The following is a 21911-nucleotide window of genomic DNA, read 5'->3' as shown; positions in this document are numbered from 1 at the left end:
ATTTCGATAACGTCTAACATTTATACATTTTCTTTATAATCTTCATTTATTAAAATGTCTATTATTATATATTTTTGTAGAATAAAATGAATATTATAGAAATAATCGGATAAATGAAGTCAATAATTAAAATCATTGTCAGATCAATCGGTGATCCGTGAATGAAAATGTTGATGCACTTTTGACCTATGATCATCAACGTTCTCCTCCTATTTATCGATCTATAATAGGAATCATTCAAACCCCATTTCACATTGTATGGAAAATCAAATGAAATAATATACCAAATCCATGAATGTGTGTTCGGTGGGTGGAGAGGGAGGGTAAGGGGGGTTACCTATTTGCCATAGTATTTGTCTTTTGTTTCCCTGAAAATTTATTAGCGGAACAAAACCTCGACCGATGTCGAATGCTCGTACCAAAACTGTAACATTCATTCGTACAATCATACATACATACACATACATATATATATATATATATATATATATATATATATAGTATACGTTTGTATGAATATAATACGCGTACGTTACGCGTTGCGTTTCCATGTTTCAGCTATGAAAATCCGATTGTTTCGAATTCGTAATGTGAGAGGTGGGTGGGTGTGGGAAGGGGGGTGGGGTTGTAATACTCGTTTTGGTTGTTCCTATTATTGGTTGTTGCTTCTCTCATTATAATTAAACGACGACTTCCTAATCGTTATTCCTCTTGAATACTTGAAACATACTTACACAATTCGAGATAATGAAGGTATCTCTATCAGGGATACATTCGAAGATCTCTTACAATTGGATACTTTTTGCAAGTAGGAAGAAATTCACTCAACGATATTGCACTTTTCCTGTTGTATACCATAAGAGAGAGAGGAGAGAGAAAGTTTCGTGGCAATTTCTGATTTTCCAATTGCTCCAGGCCAAGTTACGACTTCTTCTTCTTCTACTTTCCTTTACTTCCCTTAATTCTTTTTCTTCTTCTATTTCTTCTTTTTTCTTTTTTCATTCCCCCATTTCTTTTACCACTATCTTCTTATACGACATTGATCCTATCAAAATATAATACATACATTTTATTTCTTTTCCGATACGTATCACGCACAGTTCATATGATGAAATCTCTTTAAAGACGTAACCATATAAAAAGGGAACGTTATATTCATCCAAGGTTATATACTTTTCTTACAATATTATATCTCGGATTTTTCCTCTTTTTTTTCAAAATGATGTAAAAGCACATACATAGTATAAGGATTTACAGATCCATCGATCCAATTTTCTTGGTATCAAAGTAATATCCAAGAAATGTTATTTCCGATACGTGTTTCAAATGATCACAGCTGCGATTTTGGATGCAGGGTTGTGAACTAAAGACTAGCAGGAGTTTCAGAAATGCTCAGCATAGCTGAGACTCGTCGACGTGCACACATACACACTCATGTACACATGTATATTCGAACTTCAGCACATTTGGCTTATACGCAAGCACGAGAGAGTTCATTTGCTTTCGACGCCGATGGCCAACGGGCTAACTTGCAGTACCTACGTTTATATCTATGTGTGTGTGTGTGTGTATGTAGGAAAGGGAGAAAGGGATTGGCTTACTCTACACGTGTTCACCACGCGTACACTCGATTATACGTCCTAACATCTCCGAGTCGGTGTTACTCTGCCGATCGTTCGAGTTTCCGTGGTATTCTCATCCACCGTTGGTTTCGACATGATTAACAGTGTCCGTTAAGCTCGTCAATTATTTATGACGTAATAACAAAGTAGGATAGACGACGTGAGATATTATCGTGTGTTCTCTTACTTCTCACGTCGATAACTCTAACCGTTAATTATTACTTTAACTTGTACACACACACACACACACACATGTGTATATAATGTATACAAGCGTGCGCACGAAGTTATATAAACAATATTGTGCGCGTTTTCGTTTGATTAAAAATTATAAAAAAAGGAAACATTCATCTGAAATGGTTTTTATATTTTTTTTTTTTTGTATCGAAGGTAAAGAACAAAGTTTCTCGTTGAATGTATTAATCGAATAATTTAATAGTTACAAGCGTGTAATATCGAAAGAGTTTGTATTATATACAATATAAATGTATATTATATTTATAATATATTTTCTCGTAAATCTAATGAAATTTTCGTTTCTCATTTAAGATGCAGAGAGCGGTGCTACTGCTCTGTTGGCTGCCGTTCCTAAACCACTGCTACGCCGTAAATCCAGGTAAACTTTAATCATACGGCCAGCAAATGATTTGCACAAGTTACAAAAAAACGTTTCGTTAATTAAATTAGATCATTAGAACGGTCACAACATGTGTATGATAAAAATGAAAATTGAAATAAAATCGTAATGACGATAAATATTTTAGATACGTTTTGAAAAGATGAATTAAGGATATTTTGAAATTAATGTGAATCGATGAGTTATGGTTAAGTTATAGCTTAGCCTATCACGCTAAGTATAAGTCACGTTTATTTGATGTATCGGATTTTAAATGTATAATTAATGAACGAAATGATTGAGAGAAGAATGATAATAGGGTTATTTATATTTCGTAGAATTTTTTCACATGCTAGACTCAGAATTGTTCAACCTTCTTCTATCATACTTATTAGACACATTACATTTCTATTACGTAAAGGTATTACTTCCATTTGTTTCGTGTAAAGTATCCAAGCAACGTGTTGAAGAAAAAACAGTATACGACCAGCAGACGTTTCTAATGAACTCTGGTCATTATGATTATACTTATTTTCTCACGAATAAATAATGTCACAATGTGAAAATAAATACATTAGGTAAAATGAAATATTTTAATTAAAAACGTTTAATTTATTCAATTAGTTGTTTCTCATGTCTCGAAAAATAAAATTTGGACATTGAAAAAAACTAGAACTTCCTTTTGATTAGTTGAACGTTGCGTCTCGTTTATTGGGACTTCTTCAGCAACTTAATTACTAAAGTTCAGCGTCTTTTTTATTTAAGCAGACATACATACATTTTTTTTAATATTCAAAACACTATACATCATCTACACTTCGTTATCTCTTGATCCGTTATATTTGAACACTCAACAAAACTATTTAATTTATTATTATTCTTTTATTTCTAATACGAATAAGTACAAATTCACGAATACCATATTACATTTCATATTCGATGAATAATATCAAATAATTATTTAGTATTTTTTATTTTATAAAATACCTTCTCTCTCTTTCTTTCTCTTTCCTTTCGAATTAAAGTTAAAGGATAAATTGCAATCAACCATGGCTTACACGTGACGCTGATAATTTGTAGTAATGACCAACATTAAGTAATTCGGTACAACCTTTCTGTTATATTACATCTACCAATCCTCCTCTCAAGGATCTTATCGACGTGTTAGAATATAATATTTTATATACACATACACGTGTACATATATGAATATACGATGAAAACTATGCGCGCGATTTGAAAGTTTGAAATTCGAAAAATCGAAAAAGGATAACGATGCTAGAGGAAAAAAAAAAGAGAGAGAGAGAGAGACAGGAAAAGAGAAAATATTTCTCTCTTCATTTTAGATTCCATATCGAATCTCGGTCATAGTGCACGAGCGTGAGCGTGAGCGTGAGCGTGCTTGAAATTTTTATCTACTCGCCACGAAACGATCCGTCATTTTGTAGTATAGCGTGAGATAATGTAAGTACGTCGGGTTGAGATCACACGAGAAAGAGAGAGAGTGAGAGTGAGAGAGAGAGAGAGAGAGAGAGAGAGAGTGAGTGGACGAGGACTGTAAGTCATGTAACACGTGCTTTCGCGATTACGTCGAGGAAACTCGTCGACTTTTACGTTCTCTCTCATTTTCTCTCTCTCATTTTCTCTCTCTCTCTCTCTCTCCCCCTTTCCTCCCCCACTTTCTCTTCTCTCTCTTTCTCTCTTTTCCAAAGTCATAAGCTACTGCGAGCTGTAAAAATCTAGCTTGGCTAAAGAAACTTCGTAAGCGAATAGCAGTTGTAGTAGTAATAGTAGTAATAGTGTAGTAGTAGTAGTAGTAGCAAGCTCGTAACTTTAAGGGAGAGAAAGAAGAAAAAAAAAAATAAAGAATAAAAAAGAAGAAAGATCGTGATGGATAGATCGTTATGTTTTTCCTTGTCGGATAGTTTATACCTATAAGCAAGTGTTGTATACGAGTATAGGATTTATGTAAAAATAGGAAAAGAGAGATAGAGATAGAGATAGAGAAAGAGAAAGATAGATAGATAGATAGAAGAGAAATGGTTCGTTCGCGTGTACATACAAGCAATACGGTCGAATAACGTTATACAGAAGTGTATCGCATTTAATTTGGTAGACGGTAAACGGTATTCATTGCTTTTGTCGACATTATTGGACGTGTTACATTGGTACGAGTGCATCGTATGCGTGTTTAACAGCATGGAACGAACACTGCCCTTTCTCTCTCTCTCTCTCTCTTTTTAGCTTGATTTTGGCACGATAAACGAAGGACAGAAATATTCGTTCAGTTTTACTAGTTCCTCTGGTATCAGCGAGTTTGTTCTACCAGCGAACGCTTTAAATTCTAACGCTATTCGATAAACTTGTTAAATTTGTTTCAAGTACTGAACGTGCGTATAAGAGAGAGAGAGAGAGAGGGAGATAGAGAGTTGTGTAATACAATGTCTAAGTTCGTTCTTTGAATTCCTTCAAAAGTCTTTAGAATTTAATCTGAAGTACTATATTGTAATCTGAAGATGTTGAAGTATCATCGAAAGTTAAAATAATATCTAATATCATAAGTGTGTTAAATTTACACATTAGATTCGATTTTCTTTCTCTCTCTCTCTCTCTCTCTCTCTCTCTCACTTTTATTTTTGTGTCCACGTATGCATTTTCTACGTCTTCGTATATTTTTGTTTGTTTGTTGGTTTTTTTCGTATTAAAATCGAACAGGATTAATTATAATTATAATTATTTCTCGTTAATAAAAATAACCATAAGAATATTCGAATGTATATCGATAAGAAGAAGGATCTCGTGTAAGAGTAGTAAAATTTGTCCGCGGTCTGTGAGGAAGAGGATCTTTCCGTTTAAGACTTAGAATCAGTATACGAGCATTCCATAAAGTTTAGCGCAACTTAATCCGCAGATTGAAACGCAAAGTACGGGTTTATGTAAAGTCCGTGGTGCATCGAACGCTTACCTCCATGCAATTTGATACTTTCGAGTCGGTGGTAAAAGTACTACCGGTAACTACCCTTACGTTGAGTGCAGAGTTTCAGGAAAGGAATCAACCTACCCTGTAAGAAGAGAGAGAGAGAGAGAGAGGATAAGGTATATACATCTAAAAGGGAAAGGTGATTACTTGAGAAATCTTTCAAGAAGTATTAGTAGCTCTTTGGATTAGTAAAACGCATCGATGTTACTTATCCTAACTAACTGATATCATCCTATCTTTCATCTTTGACATGTAATCTCCTTTAATAGCTTATCCAACAAAATGTATTTTCTATTTCTTTTTCTTTTTCTTTTTATTTTTTTCTTTATTTTTAATCTACGTTAAATTATATCGTACACGAATATATATAAATATTTTTGGAATAATATTTAAAAATGCGAGGATTATATATGTATATATAAATAATGCATTCCCGTAGAATTATAGTGCACATTAGTAAAACGTATCGATGTTACTTATCCTAACTAACTGATTTCATCCTATTTTTCATCTTTCACATGTAATATCCTTTAAAATAGCTTATCCAACAAAATGTATTTTCATTTTTGTTTCTATTTATTTTTCTTTTTCTTTTTTCCTTTATATTTAATCTACGTTAAATTATATCGTACGCGAATATATTATAATCTCGATATAATATATATATATATATATATATTTTTGGAATAATATTTAAATGCGAGGATTATACATGTGTATATATAAATAATGCATTCCCTTAGAATTATAGTACACATTCACGAGTAATAATAATTTTCGAAATTTCAACATATTCTGTAGAGAATATGATAGGATTTAACAAAATAGAAACGATTATGAAAGCTGTTTCCAAAAGGTAAACTAGTGTCTGCCCGTTTTCCTTTTTAGCAGAGTCAAATCGGTATGTTTGTATGTAAATAGTAAACGAATATGGTTGCAACTTTGCAAACCAAATGCTTTTCAATGTTTCTATGATAACTTTAATGTCAAAGTTAACCTTATACTTAACGTTATATTTCATGTTATACTTTTTACAAGTTTTCTTTCTTTCTTTCCAATACTTTTTCTATCATTCGTTTTTTAATTCTCATTAACTTTTTGTTAACGCGGTTGAAATAAGTCGAATTTCAGCAACATGATCGTGATCGTGATCTAGATCGAGCTTAAAGCACGTCTTAGTTTGCTGACCCATGCCTTATCGGAGTCCCATCGAGCGGAATTCGAAAGCCGGAGCAATTCAACCGGTTGCCAATCCCCGTGGTTTCATTGTGGGCTCGCACTTCGATTGTTTGACGACCTCACCTTGTTATCCAACTTGCTTGGGGAGAGAAAGTTTGTCAGACTCAACCGCAGATAGTAATTTCACTCGAGGCGTTAAAGTCATTCATTTTGAATAAGGGAGTTATACCTAACTCCCTTATTTTCCCTTACTGTGAATTATATCTACAGATACTTATATATATATATATATATATATTATATAATGTAGTTCTCATATATTTTATAGAATTTTCTTTTGTTTTATCTCTTATCTAAAAATTATTTATCTACAGGTGTAGATATATATATAATAAACATAACATGAATCTTTATATTTCTATGGGAACTTCCGTTTGTGCCTTTTTTTTCTTTTTCTTTTTCTTTCTATCACTATTCTATATAGTCTTAGGGAATACTTTTTCCAAACGACAAAAGTCATCCAGTCGAGTGTCTGAAAATCTCTAAGCACCTTTAAATAAAGAAAAGGATCAAGTAGGAGTATCCTCTTTATCCCAGGAGTACTTTTCCTCTCGTATTGTGAGGACTTTGTCGTATTAGAAGTTGCCACAAGGGTGAAGCGTTGACATTGCCGATGGGACTACTACTACTACTACTATTACTATTATTATTATCTGTGAACTTTACACTACGAGTTTAAGTCGTGAATATATAAGCTTTCTACGATTTATTACGAGGCAGTTACTGGAATGTTTAATCTTTTCTAAAAATACCTTTTTTTTATTATTATTATCTCAATATTATCATACACACGTACGTTTATAATCGTTAATTTGTATTATACACATTTCTCGGTATACATAAAAACAATAATGTATAACAAAATTTATTTTCATTTAAATTCCACATAAGTGTTGACGTTTTGATTTTCTAAAAATCAATCTTTATCATTCGGATCTGATTTTATCTGCCTATCGAGAAAATCAGTTCGGAGTATTTTTTTTCTTTTCATAATAAAAGCTCAGGATGTGCCAATTGGTGCGGGGGTGGGAACGGGTAAGGGTGGGAAGGAGAGGGGTTGGAAAGAGTTTAGAAAAGGCGAAGTAATAACGTAGGAGATTCAGCCATGCTAGATTTATCGCGGAAACATGCAGTGGTGACGTGACGAGCACGACAACAGGCCCGAAACGACAGCTGGCAAGCACTGTGAACACGTATAACTATAGTGATAGCCAACGATATCGGGGCCGAGTATGTTGTTCGCTCGTATGTCAGATAGAAATATTCTACCATCCGGAAGAAACAGTATAGAGCCGTCGTGAGAAGAAAAAAAATTACAGAAACGACATGTTTTTTTTTCCCAACCCTCAACCCCAGTCTCAGTCCTCACCTCCCATTCCTCACCTTTTTCTATTCGCTAAAGGATAGAAATAAACAAAAGGTAGAAAAATGAAAAGATTTTTTCTCGATGTTGGTTAAACAACAACATTCGAAAAGATCGATTGTTAAGGTTTCACGTTGTGATTCGCAATACTCAGAAATAACGAAAGGCTATGGGGAAGCAAAGAAAACAGTCGTTTCACGGTAAATCGTGTGGGCACCATAAAAATTCGTGTGCATGAGAGGAAAAGGGAATGTGAGAAGGGGACAAAAAAAAAAGTAGAGGAAACGTTGTACTATGTGTAGTGTATGTGTATGTGAATTGAGTATGTGGGTGAGAGAGAGAGAGAGTGAGATAGAAAAAGAGTTAGCCTATATATTCGTATATATCCGTGAGTTTCAGGAAATTCAATTTCGAGGCTTGGTATTGCGGCTTGGGAGATTAATCGCGACTCTCTACTACCAAATCCCAGAAAAATGAATTTTACTTTGAAGTTGGATAGGTACTTCGCACTGTTGGTGTGCTCACTCGTGCAAAACTCCTACGAAACATCGTAAAACATGAATACGTATAGTTATGCATATAGTATTATATATCAAAGGTATAACTCTTGAAAATTTGTCCAGAATTTGTGGTGTCTGGATACAAATAAAATATAATAAAATCATATGAAATCAAATCAAATCAAATATATCAACTATATTTTGTATATTATATATCAATAGAATTTTTCTATGAAAAGTTATGCGAACGAATTGGTTGAAAATAAAATACAATGGTATGTAATCTATTAGATACACACACATACACACACGGATCAATCAAATTTTATATGGAAAATAAACTTGAGTAGGTTGAAGGGTAAAAGAATTTCCAACAAAAAAAAAATATTCGAGACACAATGTACTGGTAATAATTAGGAGAAATTTTACTAAGCGTACCCTTTTTGCAGGGTCCCTTTGTCCTTATTTCACCGTAGGACCAAGTAGCTACCGGAAGGAACATTGACGTTGATAAATCGAGCAAGGCAAAGCACCGGGCCACGGATTACGAAGCCGTTCGAGCAGTAGAGTTTGTCGAACGGAAAGTTTATTTAGCGGGATTAAGTTCTTAACGTTACAAAGGTAGCATGAATTTTAATAGAAGCCTCTTCTTCTTCTTCTTCTTCTTCTTCTACTTCCATTTCTCTAACAACTCTCACCTCTCACCGTCTCATTGTGTTTTGTCCAAATGTTAATTATTACTACATTGTTATTCTAATATACTTCTATTATTAATTATGTATATTTATTTCCGAAAACGATTTTAAAAAAACACGCACGCTTGGCCTCGCTAGAGTAAATCAAAGAGGAAGAGATCATTTGTTAGTATTAAAATGGAAAAAAAAAAGAAATATATATATATATATAATATATATATATATAAACGATATATATATAATATATAATATATATAAACGATCCATATATATATATATATATATATATATATGGATCGTTTATTTGAAAGTGGTAAGTCACGATATTTCAAGTATTTGCGATAACCTGAACAAAAAAGTACTTTAAACAAAAGTTGATCTGTTTTGATTGACTATACATTGAAATAAAAAAAAGTTCGAACAAAATTTTTTAGACTTATAGCGAGCGGATTTTAATGATTTTTATATTAAATGAAAGTACATTCTTTTGACTACGCGTGGAATACCATATCGAGTTATAAATTTAGCATGTAAACTTCATAAAATGTCGGAAAATGCAATGCTGTAAATTATGCATCCTTGCAATTTCTTTGAAAAGTTTCGGTAAATATTTTTAATACTTTTCGCAAATAAATTTTAATGATTTTTATATTAAATTAAAGTAAAATCTTTTATCTACGCGTAGAATACCATATCGAGTTATAAATCTATTTGCAAAGGTTTAGAAAATGGAGAGAATGCAATGCTTTAAATTGTCCATCTTTGCAATTTTTGTAAAAAGTTCAAGTAAATATTTTTTATACTTTTCGCAAATAAATTTTAATGATATTTATATTAAATTAAAGTACACTCTTTTGTCTACGCGTAGAATACCATATCAAGTAATAAATCAATCTGAAAAGGTTCATAAAATGGCAAAGAATAAGATGCTGCAATTTTTTTCTACTTTGCCATTTCTTTGAAAAGTTTCGGCGAATATTTTTTATACTTTTAGCAAATAGATTTTAATGAAACTTATATTAAATTAAAGTGCACTCTTTTCTCTACACGTAGAGTACAAACTTGAGTTATAATAATTTAATATAAGTTTCATTTTTATATTGCCATGTATAGTCAATCAAAAACAGATCAACTTTAGTTTAAAGTATTTTATTGTCAGATTATCTTAAGTACTTGAAAAGTTGTGACTAGAGTTATTTGGAACACTCTGTATAATATATATATATATATATACATACACGTATATATTCTCCTTTTTTTATTTCGTAATTAATTTTTGAGGAAATAATTGTTTAGGAATGAAATTAACAAAAAAAAAAATAGTATATCCCCCTTTTTTTAAATTGTTAATTATTTTGTCGTACCGCGACTAATACGTATTCTCAAATGGAAAATTTCAAATTCGAATAATCGAAACAAATGAAAAAAATACTTCTATATTTCCCTCCCTCCCCCCTCTCTCTCTCTCTCTCTCTCTTTCTCACTCTCTTGTTATCTCTTTGACGTGATGATAATCGGAAGAGAAACTTCAACGGTGTTTCGTATCGATGAACGAGCAAAGGAAATTAGTATCGGGAATGTTGGAAAGTTATCTTTAGTAATATATATATATACTAACACCCTGTATATATATATACAGGGTGTTAGTTTGGAGGCGCCAAAGTTGTGATTAACGAAAGCCACGAGGACTCGAAACATGGGGGATAGTCTGGTGAGAAGAGAAGTGAAGGGTTGAAAAGAGAAAGAGAAAGAGAACAAGGAGAACAGGGTGGAGAGTGAAAAGGGGTTGTGAAGGGAAGAGAAAGAGAAGGGAAAGGGAAAGGGTCAGAGGATAGAGGTTTGGAAGCGATCGTGCGAGTCGTGGTCCCATTGGGGTCTTTCCATTCGATCACCATCACGCGTTCGACTGTGAATCCAATCGGATTCACAGCTTCTATCTCTCTCTCTCTCTCTCTCTCTCTCTATCTCTCTCTATCTCTCTCTCTATCTCTCTGTGTAACTCTTTCCATCTACCTGATACGCATTACACCCGTTAAAGGAAGTTGGTCAATAGACTGGCCCTTTGTACGTCGATCAGAGACTTGCATGATCACATGTGATCTGAGTGTCATAGCCTTGGGGGAAACCATAGGCTTATCGAAGTACTGTAACTCTAAATCAGAGTCGTATTTTTAAAAGAAAAAAATAATACCACACCATAGTGAATTCATGGTACGGGGTTGGTTGTGTTACTTCGTTTAACGTATTCGAACGAATAAATCATTCGAATTAACTGTGTCCTATGTTTTCGATTACTTTCTGTATGGTGTTTTTCTATTTTTCTTTTCTCTTGATGTATACCGTATAAATTTAATCAATTAAAACGTCGTCGATTGATGTCGTTCGATTAACCGTAGAAAAAGCGAGACCTTGGGACAAATGTTTTTTTCCCCCTCCCCTTCCTCTTCCTCTTCCTTTTCCTACTCCCTTCCGTTGGAAAAAAAAAAAGAAAGAAAAATAATAAAAAGAGAACAAAAATAACTATTCCACCCTAACCCCCTAACATTTCTATATCCCTCCATCTTCTTTCCACTTTGAATGACAAGGGGTAGAAAACAGTGTGGGAGAGCTCGAAATTGGAAAAATTTTGTGCACGAACGCCCCTCGCCGCCTCGCTATATCTTTTCACAGTTTCGACGTAGCGTGAATTCATCGAAATAAAAAATGAAAAATAAAATAAAAAAAAAAAAAAAGGGGGGAAAGGGACGAAAAACAAAAAAGCCCCGAAAAAAAAGAAATGGAAAGAAAAAATGCATTTTTTTGTTCACGCGTCTATCATTCTTTTTATTACATTTGCGTTTGACTGGTTTCACGTAGGTGTATTTTTGCGTCGGTGCGTGTGTGTGTGTCCACGTTTGCGTTAGTGTTTATTTCTTTTTTCTTCTTTCAGATACGCGTTTCGAAGCTTTGTTATTAACGGCTCGTGTACTGCTATTGCTTTTTGTACGATTCGATAAAACACCACCTACGTTTTCTCGTATTTATCAAAATTTATTTCGTGTTACAAGTCAGATGATATATGGATATCTGTCATTGCTCGATAGGATTTAAACATAAATTTTCATTCGTTAATATAGGTTTCATTTTCTCGTAGAAAATTTTGTATACCGTTTCCTATCGAGTTTTTTGTTTTTTTTTCTTCTTTTTCTCGAAATTCGTAATTTTATTTTTACTTTATTATTTCTACTATCTACCTATCTATCTATCTATCTATATTCGTTTATATTCTGTTTTGTTTTAATCGAAAAAATTTCGTTTCGCGATATACCAGAACTCAAATTTCCTGCATTCTTATTGTACCCTTCGGACCGATATAAAATTTCATCGAATCGATGGCTCGCAATGAACGCGATCGATCGATTCAGTGAAAGAAATATACGCTTCGAAACTAACATGATTCCTGTCACATTCGATCGATTGTACTTTCGTAAATCCGTATTATCAGCGAATATTTTACTATTGTTTTTTTTTTATCAACAGAGAAAAAAAAAGAAATAAATAAATAAATAAAAAAAGAAAGTGAAAGAAGAAAAGAGAAATGTGATTTTTATCGTGCATGTTTTTCCTTCCATGCAGATGACGATCATTTATTCGTTTCCTTTTTAACTTTAAACATTTAATCTCATTAAAGATAGAGGTAAATATATTATCATGAAATTTTTCTTAGATAGAAAAATTCCTCTAAGAAAGTATGATTATTAATGATATACCATCTAAGAACTTTCATCATTCATTCTTACATTCGTTTATATATAGTCCATCAAAAATATAATAACAATATATTATTCATACGTTTTTATTTACGTTATCTCGTATTATTTATTAAAACACAATTATTGTTCTTTTCTTTTTTCTTTTCTTTCTTTCTCTTATGATTATTGTTAAGTAAAAATACACGATATATAATAAACGATGAAAAAAAGTGGTTATAAAGGAAAATCAAATCTCCTAGGAATCTCATTAATTACAATTAGTATGATATGTTGATGCTGCATGTAACTTGCTTGGTAAAGGAAAATCGAAACTCAAATCGTGTTTGTACCAACAACGAGTTTATTAACGGAACATCAAATTTGCTTTTGGTATCTGTGGGATTCCTTACTGAATGCGGTACAACCTTGTAGAGTGATCCATCATAATGTTCGATCTGTTACTGAAACATGATCTCTCTGTTAAAAGGACTGGTAGACGCCAATAAACGTTCGTTCGTTCGTTCATTCGTTCGACTAAACTCATCGAAATCTGTCTTGTTATTTATGCATACGTATAAAAACAATATGTTTGAAATGAAATTAAAATCATTTATTACATATATTCACATTTTTATAAATTTAAAATCAATCTTAGTTTTCGTATTACATGAAACATTGACGAAAGTTTTAGTAATCAGTTAAACGAAAATGTTTCATCATTTGAATTTCGATAAATTCGACTTAATAAATTAAATTTGACATATTAATCGAATTATTGATAGATGACGCACAGGCTTGACAGAATTTTGATCGACTTTATTACGTCGGAATAATATCTCTTTTTTTATTATTTTTTTCTTATTCTTCTTCTCTCCTTTTGTTTTTAACAAGCTTTCGACAATTATCGCGTACTCGTTGTACGTTGTACGATTGCAATGGACGACAAAAATTATCTCGGGTTAAAAAATGAAACAAAACCGCGAGAAAGGGCGGGCGGCGGGGGGGGGTTTACTGATAAAAATTATATTCATTATTTTAATCGTTTCCTTTTTCTGTTTTCTTTTTTTTTTTTAAGCCATCACAACACCTTATCGTAATTCAACGTCGGATTGGATAAAAGGGTGTAACGCTTTGTTATATCTTGTCTCTTTGGTGAGAATAATAAAAGAATATGGAAAAAGAAGATATCTTTTCCTTTTTTTAATAAAAAAAAAAAAACTGGTTTTAATAAAAGGATACATAACTACGATGAGGATGATGATGATGATAATAATAATGATAAACCAAAACATGAAGTTGTGGAAGGTAGGGAAAATGCGTTGTTAGAATGGTTCAGACGTTTCTTGAATAGTTTAACACGCGATAGTGGTTGAAAACAGAATGGAAAGGGTGAACCTATACGTTCGTGGATTTTCTCTGTGAATGGGGAGAGGGAGAGGGAGAGGGAGAGAGAGAAAGAGGAAAGGGTGGTATCGCGAGAGGATAATGGCCGAATTGTACACTTTGCCCATTATGATCTGGCTCGGAGCAGAGGAAAGCCGAGTATTTATGTAATGCGGCTATGTCGCAGTAATGCATGCATTGCGCATTCGCTGACACGAGGTTACAGAGCGTGTTAATTACTAGCCCGCTCGTTATGCGTCATAAATTAATATTTCAATTACGATTCTCCTCTCTCGCTAATGCCACACATATCGGTACACCCCCACCGTCCCCCCATACTTCACGAAAATTTCTAATACTTCCAAATTGTACACACTTTCCACATTTTAAATTATAACCTTTCGTTATTTAATTTTTCTTTCTTTTTTTTTTTCACGAATCTCTAAAAAACCTGTCGTTTATTTTTAAAAAAATTCTACACAATTTTAAATTCAAAATCCGTCTCTTTAATTCGATGTTATTTGATTTTTTTTATTTATTTTTTCGTTTCTTTTCTTTTCTTTTTTTTTTTTCTCCCTCTCTATCCCCGTTTTATGTTTTTCTTTTTTTTCTTTTTATTTATAAATTAGAATGACTTTGGTCTCTGTTCTGTTCGCAACGCGACGAAACGGTTGATTACGCGAGAACGGAAAAGCATTGTGGTATGCATTGTCATCATGAATAAATACTTGCCGTTCGTTGTATGGTCATAAAAAAGAAAATAAATAATAAAAAAAAAAAGAACAACAACAAGTAGGCGAAGGCGAGGAATAGGGTTCGGAGGAGAGGAGGAGGGGCGGGCGGGGAGTGCTATGAAATGCGAAAGGGAGAAAAAATATTCCTGCAACGCGAGAGAAAAAGAGAGAGAGAGAGAGAGAGAGAGAGAGAGAGAGAGAACGAGACCGGTCGGTGGTGGAACGGATCCGAGCCAATAGAAGATAAAACAATACCACTGGCAGCCGGATGTATAAATTCTTGCTAACTTGTTCCGTTGGATATTTTGACCACCTGTACCTAGATTGATATCCATTGCACGTCAACCTTTTACATGTCGTACAACCTATCAAATCGGCATTTTGCTACGACGATGAAATCGTTTCTATATCGATACGTTCACTTTTACCACTAATTTTATTATACAATACATTTTTTTTTTATACCATATTATATATATATATGTAGGATTAGGTTCAGTGTAGAGGTGTAAGATTAACATACACCGAGATTAATTTTATTTATATAAAAATATTTAATATAAGATGGATAGAAATAACTTTACAATTATGTTTCACAATTTTTATATGTAATGTGATACACAATCAACCTGATATCTGTTATCACCAACACACGTGTCTAAATCCTTTAGAAAACTTTCTCACTCAATCATTCTCTTACTAAAAATTCGCTAACTCCTACATATATATTCCTTTACATAGATTTTTATTCTTTTATTTAATTTCGTTGTCGTTATTATTGTTTCTTTATTTTTTTATTTATTTATTTATTTATTCTTTTTTATTCTCTCTCACTGATTAGAAAATGTTCACGTATCTATATCTAGAAATGTAAGAAGAAAAATATCCGAGAATAATCTGTACGAGAACAGATGTTACATGAACGAAGAGTTCGGGTAAGGCCGATCTCGTAAAAACGGCACGTGGCACGTACGTGAGTCAAGGAGGAGGAGGAAGAGGAGGAGGAGGATAGGGTGGGAGGTATTATTCTCAATTTATCTCTTGGCCACTTAGTTTCGTCTACCGTGTGATCCTTTATCGAATCTCCAAAGAATACTCGTGCCAGATGTTTTTAAATCGATAATCGTCCGTTCACTGAGCTTAAATGATTTTCATTTTGATTTATTTTGTTTACACCATAAGATAAATCAGTTTTAATATAGTAATCATTATTGTCTAGTATCTTTTTATTTAAATTATACAATCTTCTTTACGTTGTTGTGCATGGGAATGATGGGAAAAGGGGTGAGTGAGGTTGGGTGGGGTAGGTGGGGTGAAGTTGTGAAAATATGATGTCCACGTTAATCGTACAGTTTCGTTTATAATTTTCCAACGTTGCTTGCAAATCAGTATTTTTTTTTTTCCAAAGCGTGTAAACACCGCACACGCGTTTCAGAGGAAATTCCTGCGGTTTGGTGTAACGCGTCCGGAAACCGCAAGACGGTAAATTCCAACACTCCGAGGTATCTCTAATGTCCACGAAACTTGACGCATTGGTTATGGGACTATCAAATTGGTCGTAATTGTGTCCACGATTCGTGATTATAGATCGTGAATTAAACGTTCATTAAGTTAATCTTATCCCTTTTGAATTCCGATTAATAATAATTAATGAAAGAGAAAAAAACAATGAATAATAGAAAAAAATTCGTATTCGTTACTACGTTTATAATACGTACAAAGAGATAGATTTATTATTGTAATTATTATTATTATTATTATTATTATTAACGAAGGAGAATCGTGGGAATAATTTTCTCGACAATTATACCACCCTTCCCCTCCCCCCCCATACCCCTCGCGTTTTACGGGAGATTAACTTGAACTAATTTAAAATCATTATCGCGCGACATTTGTCAGATAACAATAACGCGCCTCTGATTATCCATTTCTGATAGTTAGTTTGCATTAAAACGATATTACGAATAATTATCGATAAATTAATCTTCGAGTAATATATCAACGAATGATTTGTTTGCGTTTATTAAATAAACGCAAACGAATAAGCAAACTAGCAAGCAACAATAACATTTAACAATTACAAACAAATAATCTAATACACCATTAGAAAGTTCAAGAGCTCATATTATAATAGAAATTCATCGAATAGAATGCAACAACCATAAATTCTTGCTCGAACAATTTGCAAACTTCTTTTTTTTTTCTATCTCTAACTTTCACCGTTAGCTACGGTATCAACCGGATTTCCCATTAAATTATTATTCTTGTTGTTACGAAGATTACCCAATGCACGGATTATAAGAGAACAGATTAACTTTTGTATTTACGATGGAGGAGGGTGGGGTAGGGTGGGGTGGGGGGGGGTTAGAGAGAGAGAAAAAATGAAGAGTAGGAAAATATTCAGTCGAAATCCGTTGTTTAATAAATAACACGAAATCTCTGCACTTCCGAATGAGATTTGAGAAAAGTAACAACAAGAGATACGGCAAACAACTAACCAACCCAACCATTAGTAACAACAGTGGTAGATATTTCGTTGAAATATATTTGGTCGACAAATTTCTTTCTATAATTAATGTTAACTGTATCCGATTAATATTACAAATTTTATCGAGTTTCATAAATTCCCCCGCCGCCCCCCCCCTTTTCCTTCTCTCTTTCTTTCTTTATTTGTTTTTCTTTCTAGACACGTTTCACGTATCGTTGACACGACGTAAAAGCGTGGAAACGTAGGAATAATGGGTAAGTGGTTTTCTAAAAATCCCTTAGAGTGTATATACATATATGTATATACATTTAAACATATACATTGAAAGTTGTGAAAGGCGAGAAACAGTGGTGCACACTTCTTAGTGGATGCTGCTGAGTATTCTTCTTTCTTTTAACTCGGTTTTTTTTTTTTTTTTTTTTTTTTTCCCCTCTTTATCCTGCAGCTTTTAGCAGAAGCCTTTCTGTGTCCACGAAGTAATCGCGTGATCTAAGAGTGGTGAAGAAGAAGTAGAAGTAGAAGAAGAAGAAGATAGTGACTGAGAGAGTGAAATAGAGAAAGAGAGAGAGAGAGAGAGAGAAAGTATGAGATAAGGAAAGGAGGAAGATAAAAAAGAGAAAAAAAAGAAAGAAAGAAAGAAAGAAAGAAAGAAAGCCAGAGCTTTCAAAAGATATCTCGAGTAGAAGACGTTGGTGCAGTCGCGAGAAATCTCGATGGTAGAGCAAGGATAGATAAGTATTTCTTCCTATATACAGATTTTATATCTTTCTATCGTATGTATACATGTATTATATAAACGTTAGAGACAAAGAAGGAAAAATTTAGATGGTGTGTGAATGAGAGAAAAAGATAGAACGAGAGAGAGAGAGAGAGAGACATAAAGGGGTGGGACATGGGGAGGGACAGAGACAAGTGTACATGAGAAGATATAAGATACATGCTTTCGATGGGATATATATGTTATATATATATATATATAGAGAGAGAGAGATATCTAGGCTTTTATAAAATAGAACGTAAGAGATTTCTTTTTAAGCTTTGGTAGAAAATTCAGCACACAAGTTGACAATTTCGCGTTGCGGCTGAAAAGAGTCAAGTTGCCAATGTGAATCGAGTACTAAGTGATTTCTTGTGTTTCCTTTCGTACAATAATAAAATCACTTCTTTTACCGTCTACTGATCTTTTACGTAGGTGTCACATACATATATGCATATACGAATATATATAATATATATATATATATATACATACATATCTATAGTTTTTTATATAGAAGCTCGGAAAGAAGGAGATGTAAAATAAGAAGTAGAAGAAGAAAAAGAAATAAGATGTAGGTGTAGTAGATGTATTGGTAAACTATCAAGTATAGAATCGGATAGCGAAGAAGGGACTCTGGGATTTCGGTGTGCCGCAACGTGTCAGTGGTCCGTGAATCACCTGCGGGAGTTCTCAAACTAAAATATAATGCTCGAGAGGATGCGCCTTTGCTAGTTCCAGGCAAAAGAGGTTGGTTTGGTGGATGAGGGTCGACGCTGGATGAAATCACGGTCTACCGGTGGTAGCTCAACCCTTGGTAAACTCACTCACTCACTCTCACTCTCACCCTCTCTCTCTCTCTGATTCTCTTTTTCTCTCTGTCTATTTCTACTTCTATCTTTCTCATTCTCTATTTCTATCTGACACTAGTTTTGGTAGCATCTGCTGTTGCGAGTTTAATGTCTACGTCTCGTAGGTATGTCACGCTGACTTATCGGGAAAGATATCAAAAGTATTCCGAGTCTTCCTCACACACACACACACACACACACACACACATACATACAACCATCACCCCTACTGTGACTATTCCTTCTGCGACTGTTACTGTTACACCGCTGTTGCCGTCTAGAAGAAAAAAATATACGAACTTCTCTCCACGCGTCGTTAGAGGGTTGGATATTACTTGTGCAACCTTATTCCCCCCTCCCCCATCCATCCCCCTTTTCCAACAAACTTTTGAAGAAACTTACGAAATCTCGAACGAAAACGTTCATAATAACGAATCCTCTCTCTCTCTCTCTCTCTCTCTTAGTTTCTCCTAGACTCGTATTTCGATAGATCGATAGTTTCCTTGGAATATTTTTCGATATGAAAAATCATTAAACGATTGGAAAAAAATTCATTTGTTTGTATTATCTATTTCTCTCTTGATTATTATTATTATTATTATTAATTTGTATTGCAATAGTGATTTTAAAGTTTTATACATACACTTTTTGTATTTTTTTTCTATTTTTCTATTATATTAACACTCCGATGTAGGGTAGAGGATGTTATAAATAGTGAAGAGAAGAAAGATGCTCGAGAAGTTAGCGAGAGGGGAACGTGACCGAACAATGATCTTTCCCAGGGGTGTTGCAGAGTAGTATTATAAAGTAGTATTAGGTTGTAGGTGTAGTAACATCAGAGGTAGCAGCAGCAGCAGCAGCAGCAGCAACCGGGCACGACACTTGAGCAACCAAGAGGCCGCAGTCCTTTCAGTCTTGTACATACAAAGCACAGCATGTATCATCTATATACGTATATACACTTTACCTATACATATGTGTGTGTATATATCTATATATCTGTATGTATCTTTGATAAGTAGGTATATGTAAGCGAAGCGAAAATTAATTCCACCGCTACTTAAAATATTCCCTACGTTTCTCGGACAGTTTCGCGGGGAAATTGCAACGTCAGCCCTCATCGTCCCTCGTCACGTTTTCCTCCTCCTTCTCCTCCTCCTCCTTCACCTCCTCCTCCTCCTCTTCCTCTTTCTCTTCATCTTCTTCTTGTTCTTCTATCTTCCTGAAACGAAACCAGTTATTTCCATGAAACCGTTTGAACACGTCGTAATTTAAGATCATATTATTCAAATATTTTTCGTCTACGTGTGTACTCTTTTACACATCGTTTTTGTTTTTATTTTTTGTTGTTGTTGTTGTTGTGGGGGAGGAGGGATTATTTTCGATTGTAGATTTATAGGTATATCGAATTTGTCGTAGTTTACAAAGAAGAGTAAGGAAAGGAAGTTATGGGAATATTCAAAAATATTTATATATTATAACGGATCAAGAGATAACAAAGTGTAGATGTATAGTGTTTTGAATATTAAAAAAAATGTATGTCTATTTAAATAAACAAAAAAGACGCTGAACTTTAGTGATTAAGTTGCTGAATAAGTCCTAATAAAAGAACGAAACGTTCAACTAATCAAAACGAAGTTCTAATTCTTTTGTGAATGTCCAAATTCCCTAAGATACTTATTTATTAATAATTTTATTTTTGGAGACGAGAGAAACATCTAATTATATATATATATATTTTTCTCTTTTTATTTTATTTTTATTGGTGACACAGAAGGAGGAACCCTTTGGTGTCATAAATCATTACGATTTTGGCACGACAACGCAACGTTAAAATAAATAAATTCGGAAATAAAGTGAGAACGTGCCATACGTACGTTCGATGTTAATAAGATACTTACTTAAATGTAAAAAGGTTCCTCGTGAGGAGTTTGCCGAACGTGTCTTTGATATAGTAGAAAAGCTCAAACGCGAGAAAACTCACTCTCATCTCTGTATCGTGTGTGTTACCTACTACGCTGTTCAAAGGAATCGCCAAGAATTTCTTGACTATCTTACGAAATAAACTTTATTTTCGAATAGACATATACACACACACATATACACATACACACATACAGACGTTCCTATAAACGTATATGAAAGAAAGAGAAGAAGTAATACGTCACTCTGATGGATATGTACAATTTTTCATATTTTTCTAACTTACATTTTTACATTTTACTATATTCGTTTGCAGAAAATATTTTATCGAACTATACTTAAAAAAAAAAAATAACAAAGAAACAGGGAAAAATATAAAAAACATATATATATATATATATATATTTGATTCATGAGACTTTTACAATTTATTTGTAAAAAATAAACAACGCGGCGGGTACGTTTGGGAGGCCCCCGAGGGACCGATCGATAAATTTTTACATTCTCTTTCATCCATCGTAAGAGGGGTTGGGGTGGGGGGGGGGACGGGGTGAACGGTATTTGTTTCCCGTCCACAATTTAGAATGGGAATTGAAACGGTATAACCCTCCATTATTTTCTTATTGTCCAGGACCCGGTGTTTACACGTTCATATTTGTGTATATTCAGTTTTATGTTGTCCAATTGTAGTAGTAATAGTAGTAGTAATCGTCGTCATTTCGATGGGCATTCCACTTCCAAATTCCAATTAAACCAGTCATCGTTCGTTTATCTCTCTCTGCGCGTGAAAAAATAAAAACTGAAAATATGAAAAAGAATTGGTCGTATAATAAAAGAAGCGGTGAACTTTGAGATTGGAAGGAAAAAAAGAAAAATAATAATAAAAAAAAATGTAATTTAAAAAAGTAATAAAAAAAATGAAAAAAAAAAAAAACAAGAAAAGAAGAAGATACGAAAGGTAGAAAAGAAGGGGGGTGGAAAGAAAAAGAAATATGAAAAAATATTTACAGTGTTCTTCATGGTTTGTAC

At 33.5% G+C, this 21911-nt stretch overlaps 1 protein-coding gene across 3 annotated transcripts in view; it reads left to right on the top strand.

Annotated features, from left to right (window-relative positions):
• Positions 1 to 21911, top strand: part of LOC106786306 (suppressor of lurcher protein 1-like) — a 124100-nt gene that overhangs the window by 45545 nt on the left and 56644 nt on the right. For all 3 annotated transcript variants that reach the window (XM_014747534.1, XM_014747533.1, XM_014747532.1), the window contains exon 3: positions 2172 to 2238. In XM_014747534.1, coding sequence (XP_014603020.1) covers positions 2172 to 2238 — 67 coding nt within the window. The remainder of the gene's footprint in view (positions 1 to 2171; positions 2239 to 21911) is intronic.

The sequence above is a fragment of the Polistes canadensis genome, unplaced genomic scaffold (genome assembly GCF_001313835.1).
Source record: "Polistes canadensis isolate GaletaPanama2010 unplaced genomic scaffold, ASM131383v1 scaffold_71, whole genome shotgun sequence".
In the NCBI taxonomy this organism is placed as follows: Eukaryota; Metazoa; Arthropoda; class Insecta; order Hymenoptera; family Vespidae; genus Polistes; species Polistes canadensis.
This window is presented reverse-complemented; position numbering and strand designations above follow the sequence as displayed.